General features: G+C 37.2%; 2 protein-coding genes across 5 annotated transcripts; both read right to left on the bottom strand.

Moving 5' to 3' along the window:
- Positions 1 to 4,105: 4,105 nt before the first annotated feature.
- Positions 4,106 to 10,450, bottom strand: LOC133976272 (uncharacterized protein C7orf57 homolog). 4 transcript variants are annotated; one of them, XM_062414434.1, is made up of 9 exons: positions 10,350 to 10,441; positions 9,636 to 9,669; positions 9,421 to 9,488; positions 8,689 to 8,892; positions 7,436 to 7,529; positions 6,488 to 6,599; positions 5,657 to 5,721; positions 5,438 to 5,538; positions 4,106 to 4,810 (listed from the first exon to the last, which is right to left on the bottom strand). In XM_062414434.1, exons 2-9 carry the CDS (start codon positions 9,656 to 9,658, stop codon positions 4,746 to 4,748), a joined length of 732 nt encoding a protein of 243 aa, XP_062270418.1. In that variant the 5' UTR covers positions 9,659 to 9,669; positions 10,350 to 10,441; the 3' UTR covers positions 4,106 to 4,745. The 4 variants fall into 4 exon arrangements, with proteins under 4 accessions (XP_062270418.1, XP_062270419.1, XP_062270420.1 ...); XM_062414435.1 differs by having other exon boundaries at positions 8,689 to 8,868; positions 10,350 to 10,439; XM_062414436.1 differs by lacking the exon at positions 9,636 to 9,669 and having other exon boundaries at positions 10,350 to 10,450.
- Positions 10,451 to 13,135: 2,685 nt separating this feature from the next.
- Positions 13,136 to 17,694, bottom strand: LOC134006640 (four and a half LIM domains protein 2-like). The gene is made up of 5 exons (XM_062445582.1): positions 17,496 to 17,694; positions 16,694 to 16,868; positions 15,931 to 16,100; positions 14,294 to 14,480; positions 13,136 to 13,368 (listed from the first exon to the last, which is right to left on the bottom strand). The coding sequence occupies exons 1-5, from the start codon at positions 17,649 to 17,651 to the stop codon at positions 13,217 to 13,219; spliced, it is 840 nt and encodes a 279-aa protein (XP_062301566.1). The 5' UTR covers positions 17,652 to 17,694; the 3' UTR covers positions 13,136 to 13,216.
- Positions 17,695 to 18,139: the final 445 nt, after the last annotated feature.

Genomic DNA, 18,139 nt, shown 5'->3' with positions numbered 1-18,139 from the left:
AGGTAGTAATTCATGATTCTGACACTGAGTTACATCAATGGCAGTCAAAATGATGGTAGTAAATCCACATTTATAAATCTAGGTCAAAATGAAAAGATACTTAACAAAACTATGTCAGATTATTTTTTAACATAACTGATCACGAGTCATTTATCTCTGAAAGCCAAATGTTTCTACATCCAATAACTGACTTAATCCATTAAAAAAAAAAAAAAAAAAAAATGAGTTGCCTTAGTCAAGTTAAATATTTATAATCTGCAGTAAAAAGGTAAGAAAAGGTAAAAAAAACAAACACTTCAATGAGACGCAGTTTAACCCTCCTGTTGTCCTCAAGTCAAGGAAGGAAGGATGGAAGGAAAGATGGAAGGATGGAAGGAAGGAAGGAATGATGGAAGGAAGGAAGAAGGAAGGAAAGGAGGAAGGAAGGATGGAACGGAGGAAGAAGGAAGAAAAGGAGGAAGGAAGGATGGAAGGGAGGAAGAAGGAAGGAAAGGAGGGAGGGAGGAAGGAAGGAAGGGAAGGAAGCAAGGGAGGGAAGGAAGGAAAGGAAGGAAGGACGGAGGAAGGTAGGAGGGAGGGAGGAAAGAAGGAATGAGGGAGGGAGGAAGGAAGGAAAGAAGGACAGAGGAAAGAAGGAAGGGAGGAAGGTAGGAGGGAAGAAAGAGAGAAGGAGGGAGGGAGGAAAGAAGGAAGGGAGTAAGGAAGGAGGGAAGGAAGGAAGGAGGGAGGATCAAAAAGGATCAAAGATCAAAAGATCAAAAGACAGCAGCAATACAGTTACAATATAAAAATAAATAAAAAATTGGACAATAAATAATAAGTGAAATAAAAACCACTTATATAAAACACTTACATACAGAGAGCCTGGACTCCAGAGCCTTCGCATCTTCCTTAGAAACAGTCGAGGGGTACGAGGTGTTTAAAGACGAAGTTCAACTTGAAGATTGTTCCAACCGACTGGTGCCGAAAACCTGAAATGCTGCTGAAGGTAAGTAGGAAGTAGGGATGGGTAATATATATCGTGATATGACATAAGTGTTGTCTGGTCCTGGTTTTAAAAGCTGCATTACAGTAAAATGATGTTCTAGCTGCTCTATTATTTACCTTTTACCCACTTTGTCATTATATCAAATTTACTGATGATTATTTATCAAAAATCTCATTGTGTAAATATTTTGTGAAAGCACCAAAAGTCATCTTTACAATATTGTTGTGATATGGATATTGAGGTATTTGGTCAAAAATATTGTGATATTTGATTTAATCTATATCGCCCAGCCAAAGTAGGAAGGAATTTTACCCTTGAAAACCTAAAAAAAAATAAAGCCTACAGTTTTAGAGAGTAATTATTACATTATGATTATTAAATTGATGTAAAACTAGTTATCAGTCAAGTTAAATATTTATAATCTGTAGTAAAAAGTTAAGAAAAGGTTAAAAAAAACCCACTTACAATTAGACGCCTTTTAGAGATGCTCAAAAATCCAATACTACAGCTGTAAACACACATTAAAAGCCCTAATCTAATGTCATAAAAAACCTTTAGTTTTATATAGTAATTATTACATTAATTATGATTATTGATGTAAACCTGGTTGTTAGCAGTTACATATTTATAATCTGTAGTAAAAACGTAAGAAAAGGTTAAAAAAAACAAAACACTTCAATTAGACGCAGTTTAACCCTCCTGTTGTCCTCAAGTCAAGGAAGGAAGGAAAAATGGAAGGAAGGAAGGATGGAAGGAAAGATGGAAGGAAGGAAGGAATGATGGAAGGAAGGAAGAAGGAAGGACAGGAGGAAGGAAGGATGGAACGGAGGGAGGAAGAAGGAAGGAAAGGAGGAAGGGAGGAAGAAAGAAGGAAAGGAGGGAGGAAGGAAGGAAGGGAAGGAAGCAAGTGAGGGAAGGAAGGAAGGATGGAGGAAGGTAGGAGGGAGGGAGGAAAGAAGGAAGGAATGATGGAAGGAAGGAAAGGAGGAAGGAAGGATGGAACGGAGGGAGGAAGAAGGAAGGAGGGAGGAAGAAAGAAGGAAAGGAGGGAGGAAGGAAGAACGTAACACTACCACCTTAAAAGCGTCATAAAAAGGCTCCAGTTTTAGAATAATTACATTAATTATGATTATTACAATAATATAAACCTAGTTGTTATAGAAACCACACTACTATAATACATGTCAACCTTATAAAAGCTATATGCAAAATGTCTTTCTTGCATAAATCGACACACACACACACACTCAAAGAAAGAGGCGTCACAAAGTACATGCACATGCCCGTTTATTTTAAATGATAAGAGTCTTTGTGCAGTCATCAAGATAAGCAGTTGTCTTACATTGAGTTGTGTCAGGTGGATTTCCCCCCCTTTTACTTTTCTTAACACTTGAGAGGTCTTCTGTTTGAGAGAGCTGCCTTCTTTCAGTCTCCTCTGGTACATTTATGCATTTAAAAAAAATTTAAAAAAACAATAAAAAAGCAAAAAGAAGGGGACCAAAACAAGTGACGAGACCACTTTCGGAGAGCTAAACCTTTTTTTTTTTTGTTCGTTTTTAAAAAAAGGTTCCCAAACATCTCACAGGGATAAGAGGAAGAAACACTATCAGTAACTGTAAATACCGTACCTGAACATTTACCGGCTCATTAACGTAAACCTGTTCTTTAAAGCAAACGATACTGAAAAGACGATATGTTCGCTATTCCTTATACTGCATGAACAAAAACAAAAAAATCAATCGATGTCACTTAAAAACAATAAAGCATCTAGTTTGGATCAACACTTGACACTTTCGTTTTTTAAATAACACACTCACACACACACGTAAGTTTTTGCATTATCAGTTAAATACAAGTATGCTGCAACCGTAAACTTGTGACACATCTCCTGTAAGAGTTTCTGTCGAGTTGATTCTTTTCAAATGAGAGTTTTATTACTATTACGCAGGTGTTTGGATTTAAAAGGGCAAAAAAGTCAAAAGGCTTAAATCTCAAATCTTAAATGTCAAACGTCTCAAATTTTAATGTCCTTGTAGGATTAGGGATTTTTCACTGTCACTGTCAGGTTTTATACATTTAAAAAAAAAAAGATAAATAAATAAACGCATAACTCAAACTGTCCATCAAAATGTCTCAGAAATACTTTACATTTCTGAGATCCTGACAGTCAAATTAAGAAGCCAAATACATTTAAGAGTCGTATATATATCGTGTGCTGTGTCTAATTAAAGTGTCTTGAATGTAATTTAACATACTATTGATGTATTTTTGAGTTTAAAACAACAAAAAAACAGAAGTTTGCAGGAGTCTTTCATGTTTCGATCTCCTTTTTAATGTAGTTTTTATTCTAAATAGATACAGAATTGTTGCGGCAGTAACTACTCTCTCACCTGAACTGAATAAACTCCTGTTAGCTTGATAAAAACATGTGTAGATGAGATGAAGGAGGGTTTTTTTTTGTGTGTGGCGTGACCAAGGCTGTGCACTAACACTAAAGTTCTCCTATTGACGTCTACTAAGTCAGAAACACTGCTGGAGCAGGGATAAAACTTGCTTGGTTGGCATGTTCAGAACTCACTTTTTATTTTAAAACAACCTGACTGCCTTTAAATCTTCACTTCGGGAGGGGGAGGAGGGGGGAGGGGGTTACACTGGGAGTGGAGTGGACTTTTTTTCATTTTTTTTTTAGGCTTGTCAAGTCTGCAGAAGGTGGAGCATTTTTTTCTTAAATATCTTATCTGTTTTTGCACGAGTTGCTTTGGCGAAAAAGAAAAAGAAAGGAAGAATGCATGGCTTCTTCTTCTGCTGACACATTTGGGCCGGCATCAAACACTTGGCAACGGTTTATTGATTTCGCAGATGAGCTTTTTTTACCCTAATTAATAATAAACAGTGATGGTTTCTTGAAGAGGAGATGCACCCTCCAAAAAAACAACAGACGATGATGAGAGATATAAAAGGAAGATGACACCTTTTGCAGAACAGCAACAAAAAAAAAAAAAAAAAAAAAAATCACTTTTGGCCCCTTTTTTTTAACTAAAATGCGGCAGCTGTAGCCATCAGTGTGCATTTATTCAGCATGTGTGTTCACAGCTGCAGGGTTGCTTGTCTGCTGAAACACACAAACCTCTTAACAAAAAAAAAAACCAAACAAACAAAAAAATCCCTTCAGAGCGAAGGAGCTCTTGATCGAAACAAGTAATATTTCACGTCACTGGAACCACAATTCGTACGCACAAATCACGTTGTTGTTTGTTTTTAATTAAAATAAATTGTCTTTACTTGATCTTCATACAACCAGAGTAGGAAACTAACACCAGCCAGCAGCCAGATGCAGTGACGATGATGATGATGATAAATCTGGCTTTTAAATATAAAATGTTAGTTTCCTTCCCTGCTCACAGCTCGTCTTTCAAATCGAGGAAACGACAATATTATAATTAAAAGAAACCACAGCGAGCACCGACACATCTACTCAACAAAACCTGCGTGAATTAATTAATTATTCTTCTTTTTTACAAATTAAAGCAAATAAATAGAGAAGGACACAGTACCTTTGCATAAACATGAAGTACAAAAACCTAACAGTCAGTGGATCTACACTAAATGTGAGTGAATCCAGAGAGGGGTGGTGTTGTTGGTGGATTTGTGTGACACCAGTGAACCAGTGTTAGGACGAGACCCCCCCCCCTTTCCCTTTCCCCCTTTGCTTTTAGTTTCCTCCTTCAGGACCAGAACACCTGTAACGCCTCGCTCTCTACTCCAGATCATTCGCATCCGCGTCCTCCGTCGCCACGGTGCTGGTCTGTTCCGAAGTCACACCTGGAAAACAAGACGGACGTTAACACCAGGGAAGGGAGGAAATGGAGGAAAGGAAAGAAGGGAGGAAGGAAGGACAGAGGAAAGAAGGAAGGTAGGAGGGGAGGGAGGAAGGAAAAGAGGGAGAGAGGAAAGAAGGACAGAGGAAAAAAGGAAGAGAGGAAGGTGGGGGGAGGACAGAGAGAGAAGCAGGGAGGGAGGGAAGAAGGACATAAGGAAGGAAGAAAGGGGGATGGAGGAAGAAGGAAGGAAGGGAGGGAGGGAAGGAAGGGAAGGATGGAGAGAGAAAAGAAGGAAAGAAGGAAGGGAGGAAGGTAGGGGGAGGAAAGAAAGAGGAGGGAGGGAGGGAGGAAGTAAGGACAGAAGGAAGGAAGAAAGGGGGATGGAGGAAGAAGGAAGGAAAGGAGGGAGGGAGGGAAGGAAGGGAGAAGGAAGGTAGGGAGGAAGGAGAAAAGAAGGAAAGAGGGAAGGGAGGAAGGTAGGGGGAGGAAAGAAAGAGAGAAGGAGGGAGGGAGGAAGGAAGGACAGAAGGAAGGAAGAAATGGGGATGGAGGAAAAAGGAAGGAAAGGAGGGAGGGAAGGAAGGAAAGAGAGGAAAGAGAGGAAGGAAAGAAAGCTACTATATCGTACTTGAAGTGTCGTCGTCGTTGGGAGACTTGTTCTTCTCCTCCACGTAGCCGTGACTCAGCAGCTTGGTCATGCTGACCGGCGGAGCCTTCTTTTCGAAACACCTGCAGAAGCAAAACGGGACGACTTCACTACATACACTACTAATTAAATTAAAAGGCTTACATTATTGATTATAGATAAATGATGAAGATAATGATGATGATGATGGGATTCACTCACGTTCTCTTGTATTTGTTGGTCATGGACAGACCCTCCATATCACAGGCGATGCCATCAGGGGACATCTGCAAGATTGAACCAAACTTACATTCAATTAATGCTTTTAAATCACTTTTACTGTATAATCTGAATGAAAGAGCCACATTATTATTATTATTGCGCAATAAAGCAAAAAATAAAAAGGTGGATAGTTGTGACTTTTCTGCAAGATTCATTTACTTTGTTGGCAAATGTGAAATGAAATGATGGAAGAAAAAGTCATGCAGTGGAAAAGAATTGAAGAAACTGGCGTGGAAATAAAAATGGCACAAATAATCTTTAAAAAACTTAATCTGACATGTAGGATTATCTCCCACAGTCATTTACATATTAATTGATTTACTGTTTTCAATATACTTTAAAAAGAAAAAGCTACTTTAGAACAACTTAGAGGACTTATACATCTATATTTTAATCCTTATTTGCTTATTTTTATAATGATACACCTTTTTGGCAAAGCCTCCATTTCACAAGTGTTCAATAAATGAAAATTAAGACTACTTTTTTTTTTTTTTTTAAAGATTAGTGTATAGCAGATCCTTTCAATGCAGCATATTTTACTTACCTGAAGCATTTCCAAAATAATAATAAATAAAAAAAAGGCAACAAAAGCGCCGACAGGGATACGAAAATGAACCAAAATGCGATGATAAGAGCGAACTCAGGTAAAATAAAGAGAGGGCGATGATATAAAAAGATATAAAAAGGATGGAAGACACCAGCATAATGGCATCAATGTTTAAGGGGGGGTGAGGTGGTGGGGGGGTGAGGGTGTTTTTTTGATCGATTCACCTTCTCCTTATCAGGGGAAAATCTATCAGTCTCTTTTTCCCAGGACGAACCGTTATCAGTGCCAAACGGTGCAGTCAGAAGCTGCTTGCCGGGAGATGTTGCTTTGCCTCCGCTGCAAGTACAAAACCACGGTGACAAAGGACGTGAAATTACCACTTGCCATTCATCACAATGTGGGCAATTTTTTTTTAATTAATTTATTTTTGGCAATTGGCAAAAAAAAAAAAAAAAAAAGGGAAGGAGGACGGAGACTTATCCAGAAAAATCAGATTCGGTTGTTTAAAATATTGATTTTTTTTCTGTTATGTAGCTCCGTTTTTTTGTTGTTAAATAATAATCATAGTTTTAATCCTCTGCAGTGATGTCATAGGCTCAAGGTTGACAGCGTGTGTGTGTGGAGAGAGAGTGTGAGTGTGTGTGTGTGGAGAGAGTGAGTGTGTGTGTGGAGAGGTGGAGAGTGTGTGTGTGTGTGTAGAGAGAGAGAGTGAGTGAGTGTGTGTGTGGAGAGAGAGAGTGTGTGTGTGTGTGTGGAGAGTGTGTGTGTGTGTGGAGAGAGAGAAAGAGAGAGAGAGAGAGAGAGAGAGAGAGAGAGAGAGTGTGTGTGTGTGTGTGTGTGTGTGGAGAGAGAGAGAGAGAGAGACACAGAGAGAGACAGAGAGAGAGAAAGAAAGGGAGAGTGAGAGGGAGAGTGAGAGAGAGAGAGAGAGAGAGAGAGAGAGAGAGAGAGAGAGAGAGAGAGAGAGAGAGAGAGAGAGAGAGAGAGAGAGAGAGAGAGAGAGAGAGAGAGAGAGAGAGAGAGAGAGAGAGAGAGAGAGAGAGAGAGAGAGAGAGAGAGAGTGTGTGTGTGTGTGTGTGTGTTAAAACTTCACATTTGTCGTTAAGATAAAAAAAAACATGGTGACGCATCTTCTTCATCTTTACACGTTTGTCTGAGCGGCGTTTCTTTACCTCTTTGACTCATCACCTCCAAACCACTTGGGTGGATTGTAGGATTTCATTGGTTTGTCCTCGACATCGACATCGAGATCGTGACTCAACAGCCCTGCAGGGGTGAGAAGAGAGGAGAGAGAGAAGGGGTGAGAAGAGAGAGAGAGGGGGGCATAATGTTCAAGCTGCCAGAGAACATGATGCATCATATGTCACCTTTAAAAGCAACGCTGCAATACTTCAACTTGCAGCCTACTCAAGCTCAGAGGCTGAAAGACCCAAATATAAAATGTTTTAAAAGCGTATTCTGCCAGTGTTGCTACTACAGAACAGAAAATGTGAGTTTGCTCAGTTTCCCCCTCTGATAACTGAATTCAGAAGTTTAATTCATCTATATTTTCCCCACAAGGCTTTAAAATAAACATTTGTGGGATAAGGATTTCCTCTCTCGTGTGTTGTGGCCGCTTTGCATTTCAAAGCTTTGAGCCAAAGAAAGAGCTGGGATGGTTTTTATCCTCAAAAATGTGATTCCAATACACAGTTAGGATGCAGTCTGAATGGCAGGTTAGTCAGATTTAATCATCAAATATGCAAAAGTAGAGATGATTTTAATGTAGAAAAACAAGATATTACAATAAAAAATATAAATATTAATTTGCTTGAATGATAAACTCAGTATCAGCATGTGTGTGGTCTAATATGTGCCAATATTTTAAGTTATATCTGCAGCATTTAATGTATATTTGATCATTTTTCTTAATTCAATGTTGGGTTTTTTATGTTAAATGTGTTTTTTGTTATTTATAATCATTAAATTCACAGTGAAGTTTGCTGTTTCAGTGATTATCAAATGGTAAAATATCATCGCCTTCATTACATATCTTTGTCACATGTGTGTTTGAGGAATTATTGCAAAAAATATATATGTCTATGTATTATTCTTTATATATAAAATTATCAGGTAATATATCAATATCAGAATATCGATATTGCCCCAAAAGTCCAGTATAGGTCAGGCCCTAATTCATAATTAAACATGCAAAAGTAGAGACAAGTTTAATGTAAAAAAAAAAACAAGAAATTACAATAGAAATAACTGAATATTCAAAATGTTCCCTAATATTGAAGCAGAATCAAAATAAACTGGTATTCATGTATTTATTGTGCTCAATCCAAAAATATCTAATATGATAATAAATGAATGTGTCGTAAGTATTTGAGTTCACTGTCATTAAACACCTAAATTAAACATTTAACATGAAATGAAGCGTCACCTTTATGTCCGCCCCCCTTGGCGAGCTTGGTGTAATCTGAGTCTGACTCGAAAATCCCGACTCGGCGTCCGCTGATCCTCTCCGCCGGGCCGACGGCCGTGTCAGCGGTCTGGCACAGACCTGGGATCTGGGAAGTCGGTCCAGTCACGCCACTGTTAGCAGCCGCTCCGGGCTTTATGCCTGTAATGGAATCGGGAGACGTGGCTCCATTTTCAAGCAAACTAATGCTTAATCACGTGCAGGAACTACAGTATGTATTCAATGTAGTTCATTTGAAGTTGCAAAATCCATAATTATAAATACAAAGTCAGAGAATTAATTATTGCAGCATCATAGCCGCTCTGACTATCACTATACATTGTCACCTTTCTTTGTTTTTATGTTTTTATTTAGCTATTATAATTTATCTATTTGTATTTATTTATTATTTTATATTTATTTATTTATTACTCCTTCTGCACATTTCTTTTTTCTTAATTTCAAATAAATCTGCATGCATTACTTTTCTTGTATTGTGTATTCTCTTCTTTAAGTGCAAAGCTGGACACAAACTTAAATTAAGCCATTTCTATTTAGTTTTCCTACATTGGCTTGAATATATATTCTGCTTTTAGTATCCAAATGTGTTAAAAGTGCTTTGGACTTATTTGGGAAATGCATTCAAACATTTTGCCTATTTTTTTACTTGCAGTATTTTTGTCTCTAAATTCACAAAGCTGTCAAGTCTTTTACCTCCGGGCTTGGTCCTTCGATGGTTGGGTACGGCTGCACTCATTTCAGTTGAAGACATATCTAAAGATCTGATGACCAGAAAGAAAAAAATGTAAAGACACAAACACTTACCTCAAGCTTAGCAGTAATATCTTTTCAACTTATACATCCTAAACTTAAAAAAAAAAAAAAAGAAGGTGCACTTGTTGCTTGTGAAATGTCAGAAAATGGCATACCCACTCTTTTTTTCACCCAGCATCTTCAATGAAACTGTGTGCACAAATTAACATTAAAGTGGTATAAATTTGCTTTTTAGTTCAAAGTATGACTGCCGAATTTACTATAACAACATAAAACAACAATAAAAGTTGGTGAAACATGTTAAATAAGTAGTTTACAATGAATTTAAAGCAATGCAAGCTTAAACATGTCATTTTTCTAATTAGGTTTGGCTTCAAGGAGACAATAGCGCCCCCTGTGTGCACTATTTTCACCTCGAAATAAGCCGGCATACATTAAAAAAGGTTTAAAAACACAATTAGCTATAAACAACACTCATTTTGCATGTGTAAGAAGCCAAATAAAGTGTAAATATGTGCAAATAACCTGATTTAACTGACATTTCCCTCCTTTAAAAAGGCAGAATAAAGGGTGCAGATGTGTCATTAAAAATCTAGATTATAGTCACACTACACACACATTGTCTAGCTTAAATATGTATGCAACACAATCACGATATAAGCTTTTCTTTCTGGTGTTTTCCACAGCATCATTTAACACATCAATGCAGCTAACAAAGCCTTGCTACATGAGTTAGCCGCCTCGCTAGCTGCCGCAGTAGCTTTTCCATGGCGCTAATCTCACTCTGCGCCAAAACCACGCTCCTTTTTTTTTAAAGTGTTAAACCAACATAATCTATTGCAACAAAAAAAACAGGACACACGTCTTACATTATCTCTCTTTCTTTCTTTTTTTAGTGCTGTGATTTTAAAGATGCCGTTAGCCTCCTCCTTGTTCTGCACAGAAAAAAAAGGCAGGGATGTACCAAGACGCTGCACACACACACTTCCTGTGGCACCTGCCGCCGACTTCCCGTAAAAAAAATAAAAAAAACCGCGTTCCGTCAAAGATCGTCTATGTTCTAGAACGGGTGACGTAATTTTGAAGGTGGCGCTGGTCGGCATTCCATTGAGAGCGAAGTTTTTTTGAATGGAGTGAGAGTGAGAGGTCTTACTGATTCTTACTGCAGCCGAAGTGAATATAGAGGCGATCTTTGGCTCAGTTTAGAAGCCAAATGCTGTGTTGGTGCTAAAATCATAATAAGTATAGTTTAGTTTATCTTTATTTGTTCAAGAGGGACAGTGTACATTAATGAACATTTATATATATATATATATATATATATATATATATATATATATATATATATATATATATATATATATATATATATATATATATATATTTTTTTTTTTTAAAGTTAATGCACCCAATACATATTCACTTTAATTGTCATTCTTATGCAGGTACATAAAAACCAAATACGTTAAAAACACTTCAAAGAGTTAAAAGAGAACTGTGCAATAATTAACATTCAAATTGTCAGTTTAAAATTAAGACACTATGTAAATATATATTCCATAAATAGTTAATAAATACTAAGTGCTAAAGTTAGTTTTAAAATTAAGTGCATAGTGGGGAGGACAAACAGTCAGTGATTATTGTGCATTCAGTAGTCTAACAGCAGATGGGAAGAAGCTGTTTTGTAATCGAGAAGTCCTTGTTCCGAATGCTCCTGTATCTCCTTCCTGACACAATTCTGTGAATTGTAGCCAAAAGGCGAGTTTCCATTGGCAGTCCCCCTGCCAGAAAGAGCAAGGCCATGCACATAATCGAATTTATCATCATCATATTAATCACATAAAATAATTAATCATCAATACAATACACAATGTCCTGATAATCACATAATCAACATCTTGTGGGATTTTATTCCACTCATGAGCTGTTCTGTAAGAAAAAAACAAACTTTTTTAAAAAAAATTTCAACTGAATATCAATATCAGAGGCAGTAATAGCAGTATTAATAGCGAATAATATCTGTTCATCTATATTATTAAATTATTTTTAAAATATATTATTCTACAATTAGTGTTTTTTATGTATTTAGTGTATCTATTATTTTTTATTCAGTTATAAGTTAATTGGATTGTTCGTGTACGTGCCCCATAAAGGACTTTGAGCACTGTGTAATTGTATACTAATATTTGATACTTTTCTTTATTCTGCTGGGAATACGAAACATGTTTTACTATGCAAATCCCAAGAACATATATAATATGTGTCATATTATATAATTTCAGTTCTGCATTTTGCACATTTATATATGGCAGATTTATTTACATAGAGATTGTTTACTGTATATAATATTTTATGTTGTTTACTTTCACCCTTGCAATACCTTTTTCCACTGTACTGCTGTGTCAGTTTTAATTTCTCCCATTTTATCTTATCTTATCTTATTGGTGTTGCTGAAGGTGAGCAATCTTAATCACAATCACTATCATGCTGCAGATCCCTGAACTGTTTTACATTATCTATTCATCTATATTATTATAATATTGTTTATATATATTCTACTATTACTGTTTTATCTATTATTTGTGTTCATTATGAGCTAATCTAGGAGGGCTTAAAGTGCATTTCACTGCATATTTGTGTACAAAGACCTTTAAGCAGAGTGTAATTTCATACTAATATTTGATAGTTTACAATATTCTAATTTGTCCTTACTTAATACCAATCACTAATAATACCTTCTTTATAAGGAGAAATTAAAAGATGGTGAAAACAAAGAAACAAGCTGCAGACGATGTGGACCGAAACCCATTTATTGACATCTTATTAACAGTTACAACAGCAGACTCAATGATTAAAACTCTATTAATGACATCTATAAGTGCAATCTTAACGACATATTATAAAGTCAGAAGCCATATCAGCATTTATTAATGAACTACCAACATACCAAGATAGACAAGTTAGTTTTCTCACAACCTGCTGATTAACACTTAAGTCTTCCTTAATAGAAAAGTGCAGGATTTAAACAAATGTTATTCAAATGTGGTTTCATACTTTTACCAATAGACTTGATAATTTTTGTCACCATTTATGTGACACGATGGCTTAAACGCTCATTTAGACTGGAGTGGCTCAGTTTCTACACAAAAATAGTTGTTTCCATAACAGGTTGTATCGCTGAAATGCAATAAGCAATCATCATATAATCCACACAGAAATATATTAAACAGAATATATGTATTAGAGCAAACAACAATATATTAGTATTATTATTCTAAATTATATTAACTCTGTCAAGAATAAGCATCATTATCATCAATCTAAACAAGTTTAATAAGCTCTAAAATATCTATCATGCTCTTTTTAAGATTTATTCCAAAATGAGATGTACACAATTGTAAAAATCTCACTTTTCTTTGGTATTTTTTTTACATACAACCACAAAAACCTATGACTTACTCTGTTGTTAAACTATATTGTAGTTACTGCCTGTCATTAGAGTATCTTATAAAGTCTTCAAAACAGAAAACCTACATTGCTGAATGATTGCTTCATCTCATTCATAGTACTGTAAGTGCATGCAAGCAAGTTCTTAGCAGTAAGAACTAGTTCATCTCTCAGAAACCAATAAATGATACAAATAATGCAGAAAAAAGTCAGATTAGAAGAATTACGCCGCTGCTTTTTTGGATGAGCAGCCAACTTAGACACACTCTTTTCCGGCTTGGTGACCCGCTCACATGTCTTTGCCGCAGTCGGGGCAGAGGATGTCCTCTTTGCACGTCAGGAAACCTCGGCCAACCAGAGTCGCGCAGCATCTTGTGCAGTTGAAGCAGTCGTTGTGCCACTGGCGCTGCTCAAAAGAAATGTACTTACTGCCCCCGAGACCTGAGACAAAAGCAAGAAAAAGACGAGCCATAAGTAACCTACAAGAGGGACACAATAACCCGAAGAGTCCCATGATCTCCGTAATTTAATAACCCTGTAATTGATGGTGATTGGATCACCAAAATCATGCACAAGACATCTAGAATATTTATGACTCCCTGTGTTTGAATTTCACTCAATTGACAGTGATTGGATACACAGGATGCAGAGGGGAAGCATATGATCTGGGGAAGGTTCAGCCTAGGTTAAAGTTGTCTTTTGAAGTGAGAACTCCTCTGTCTATACAACCTCTTCAAATTCACGATATAGTGCTGAATATAATTTGTTTTGACAGGGTTTTTATTGAGGACAAATTAGGAATTCTGACACGCTTAATGACATTTCAGCTGGACTGAAATTCCTATAATCAAGAGTAAGAGTTGTCTCTCATCATTTTCTTGGTATGTAAAATTCAAATATTAGCTCCTAATTTAACTTCAATTTGAAGGCCTAAATAAAAACGCACATGTACAGTAGGGCTTCCTTGAACATAGTATGGTATACAACCAACAATGAAACAGTTTATGGAGTTAATTCTGATAATAAGAATGACTTTTCTGTTAAATGACTAAATTAATCAAACAAATGTGGGCGGAAATACAAAAGTCTGGAGTCAGGCTAGACTACACATGACCCTGCCTCAGAAAGATTAGTCAATAAGATACCTCATTGGAAGCCAGCAAAAATCTACTCATGATATTATTGCAGTCTGGCAATAAAATGGCACAGTTTATGAAATGTTGGATTTTACGACATGATGTTTTTTCATGGGCATAATTTGCACTGAAAATTAAGAGATGAAAGATTCGTTAGTCTAAAAAAGATTCCATTAAAGGTGAGGGTGATTTGATTTCTGGTGATTTATCCTGGTGAGGCTGACAGTTACCGCTGATAGGGGTGGTGCAGTAGGCGCATTTCTTCGCAAACAAGTTGCAGAAGCAGTTGAGGCAGTAGGCGAAGTCGTCCCGGGAGGTGAAGCGTTGCCCGGCCAGCTGCTGCTTGCATCCAATGCAAACAAAGCACTCCTTATGCCAGGGCTGGTCACGGTAGTTCACTCCTCCGGTGGTGATAGGCTGAAAGATACAGACCATATGTCATGTGGGTTAATATTTGACTGATTTCATGACTGTAAAATAAGGGCATGATCAAGTTTATGTAGGCTTAAGTAAGTAAATACTGTGCTATAGAGACAAACAGTAGAGCATACAGCATTTTGAGATAGGTAAACAAGATAATGCAGGTTCATAAAAAACTTAAGGGGCAGCTTATTGGCTTTTTAAGAGCTTTCAACCACATTTCACGTTTTTTATTAGTGGTTGTCTTTCACATCCATCGTCTGAGGTAATCTGGGCGATCTTCCTGATAACTAAGCAAACTGTATTTACTGATTAACACCTTAAAATGTGGTTGAAAGATCCAGAAAATGTACTAAATTAACCTAAAGTTTTTTTGACAGACTCATGTTTCCAAGGTTCCACTCAATGCAGTTTTTGTCAGATACACATTTAAAATAAATCACCTGAGCATAGAAAGTGAGACCACAGTTTTCAAGCCTAAAACATTGCAGAACAAGCTCCCATATGGGATCCTTTTTTTTGTGCTGTTCGTTTGCCGACTCTGTCAGGAGAGGCAGATGCTGTCTCACTGCTTAAAAAGGTTTTCAAGCACATAAAGACGTCTCAGATTCCTGACCATCTGTTCCCTGACTGCACCATCAGACGGTGATTTGTACAGTAAAATAAACTGTTGGGTGAACTTTTTAACTTCCAGAATCAAAACTTAATTTAAACTCCAGCCAAAACATCCTAAAACTTTAATTACAACAAATGTGGTTTGTATTGGAGGGAGAAAAGTGTCTAGACATCTCGAATATTTCCATTTAATAGGATTGTGAAGCTATCAAAATATGATCACCTGGGTTTGAACATTTGATTCAATACAAGCATCATGTAACTTCAATGTGTTGTATCCTGTGAGTGTTTTTCTGCATTTGTATGTGTGCATGTGTGCATCTATCTATCTATCTATCTATCTATCTATCCTACTATCTATCTATCTATCTATCTATCTATCTATCTATCTATCTATCTATCTATCTATCTATCTATCTATCTATCTATCTATCTATCTATCTATCTATCTATCTATCTATCTATCTATCTATCTATCTATCTATATATCTATCTATCTATCTATCTATCTATCTATCTATCTATCTATCTATCTATCTATCTGAGCTTGTCTTTAACTTAAAGTTACTTGAGGAAAAATGGTTTAAGAGGTCGATTGACCCTTAAATTACTTTTTAAAGAAGAATATTGATCTTGTTGCTATGTGAAGGATGGGGGGGGGGGGGAATCATTAAAGACCTCTGTGTAACTTCACAAGCAATAAGTAAAAACAAAATCAGTTGCCTTAGCAGAAATGTATTGATTAAAAATCTACGTTAAAGACAAAATATATATCTTTATAGTAGCTAAAGGCAACTAGAGAACATTAAACAGAACCAATGGATTGCTGTACCTCCTTGCACTGCACACATTGCAGAGCAAACACCTTCTCATAGCAGGGCAGGCAGTAGTTGTTGGCATCCCTCTGGACAAAGCTCTTGGTGCCAATGGGCTGCTGGCAACGGTTGCAGGTGAAGCAATTCTCATGCCAACTGTTGCCCTTATGCTCCATCTTTTTAGAGCCTGCTGGGTGGAGGGAGGGGAGAGGGGGAGGGAAAGAAGGAGAAGGAGAGGGAACAAGAAGGAGGTGAGGGAGTTCTAACCCTTACAAATGTCATTTTTCAATTTAACCTGCATGTCAACGATGTGGTGCTGATGTAACACCAGGCTGTTCCTTATGGTAATGTCTACCTCGCTAAAGCTATTATAGCTGCGGAAACCCAATAATAACACATAGGCCTACCTTCATCATCATGCATAATCAATTTGGAAGTTGTCCAGTTGGCCTGTCTTTTCACGTTGCCTATACAGTAAATCCCACTATCTGAATGCTGATCAGATCAATGTAAACCTTAAAAAAGAGGTTTATTTATTTTATAGCAAAATGTTATTGCAAATTAAAGTGCTACTCTAATCAATGACCCCTTCTTGGCATTGGTAGTCCAAAAGCCCCACATATAACTGTCTCAATCTTCTATCTTTAGCTTTTTTGTGGGGATTGTGTTGATTATGTAACCGATTTATCTTCGCAAACAACCCTAACTTTGCTCAAATTACATTATATTGGTTGTAATTGAGGCCATTTTCGTCTCCGAGTTCAATCGTGGCCTCCTCACCTGGCATGATGGTCTTCAGGCACTCATGGCACTTGGAGGAGTACTCATTGCAGTAGCAATCGGTGCACAACAGCAGGTCATCCTTGGTGGCAAAAGGCCTTTCCACGAGAGATCGTTGGCATTTGATGCACAGGAAGCATTCGCTGTGCCAGTGGCGGTCCTTGTACGACAGATCCTGCAGAGAGGGTGAAAAGGAGAGTTAATGGTTCAGTTGAGGATCAGAAGGGTGACTCTTAAATTAGCAAGGTGGATAGAATAGGCGTCATGTTCTCTGGCTTTGGTGTGAAATTAGATTAACTTCAAAAATGTGCTATAGTTCGTCATAAAGCACCAAGAAAAGAGAGCATTTAAATACCAACTAACTACCTCTGCTGTTTTCAATTTTCCACACTTTTAGACATAAAACAGGGCTATTATTTCGACGGCTGGATTCCTTTGTAATGACATTACCTGCGTCAAAGAGTGGAGCTTGACTCTCAATAACCATATCTCAAAAAAAAAAGAAAACTGCCATTTTATTGAAGCATGAGTCATATGAGCTATTTTCTTAGTTCTTCTTCCAAAACCTCCTTGTTTGGTTGAATTGTTGATGAGTATCTTGGTGATAGCTAGGGTTATTTCCACTCACATTACAGGGTAGTTTTTGGTGTTGCACTCAACATTCAAAGAACATCAACTACAATTGTACCATGGTGTCAAGAAACAAGTATGTTAAGCTTGAGGTTGCATTTAAGCAAGATTTGAAGCTAAAAAACTGGTTATGCCAAAGTTTGATGACCGGTTGATTAAAAAAAGAAGATACCTTGCTGGTGCAGCTGATGAGCTTTTTGCACACTTCACAGTCGTTGGCATAAAGTGCCTCGTAGCACTTTATGCAGAATGGGCTTTCATCCTTCAGTATGTACTTCTGCCCATACAGGGACTCCTTACACTCTGTACAGTCGTAGGCCTCCACCATCTTGACTTTAATCTCCTGTGTCAGTCTTCAGTCCTGTCTTTAAAAAGAGTGACAGAAAGAATAACGAGGTTATGGAGTTATGCACAAGAATCAACCTCCGCCCGAAATTTGGGCTGGATTTCAGTCATTTGATGGCTTCTTTCTTTGCTCTGCACATTACCGTCCCAGGATCACATGGTCCAGTAAATTACATCACAACTCCGTGACCATGTAACAGGTACATAATGCAGCTTCTCTGAGATTCGTGGAAACTTAATTGAGTTTCTACTTACAACAAATTAGGCGGAGGAATGTTGCAAAGCAGGCCTCAAACAGGCACACACTGTAGAGTAAATACCTTCCACTTTATTAATGAACATGATGTGACTTTTAAATTTGGTTTGCTTGCTCACAAAGAGTCTAAATCTAAGTGCAAGGCCGTAGAAATTAGGCCAGCTTCTACTAAATTCCCCTGAGAAAACTAACCATCCATCTGGAGGAGACAAAAA

This window comes from Scomber scombrus, chromosome 24 (genome assembly GCF_963691925.1).
Source record: "Scomber scombrus chromosome 24, fScoSco1.1, whole genome shotgun sequence".
In the NCBI taxonomy this organism is placed as follows: Eukaryota; Metazoa; Chordata; class Actinopteri; order Scombriformes; family Scombridae; genus Scomber; species Scomber scombrus.
This window is presented reverse-complemented; position numbering and strand designations above follow the sequence as displayed.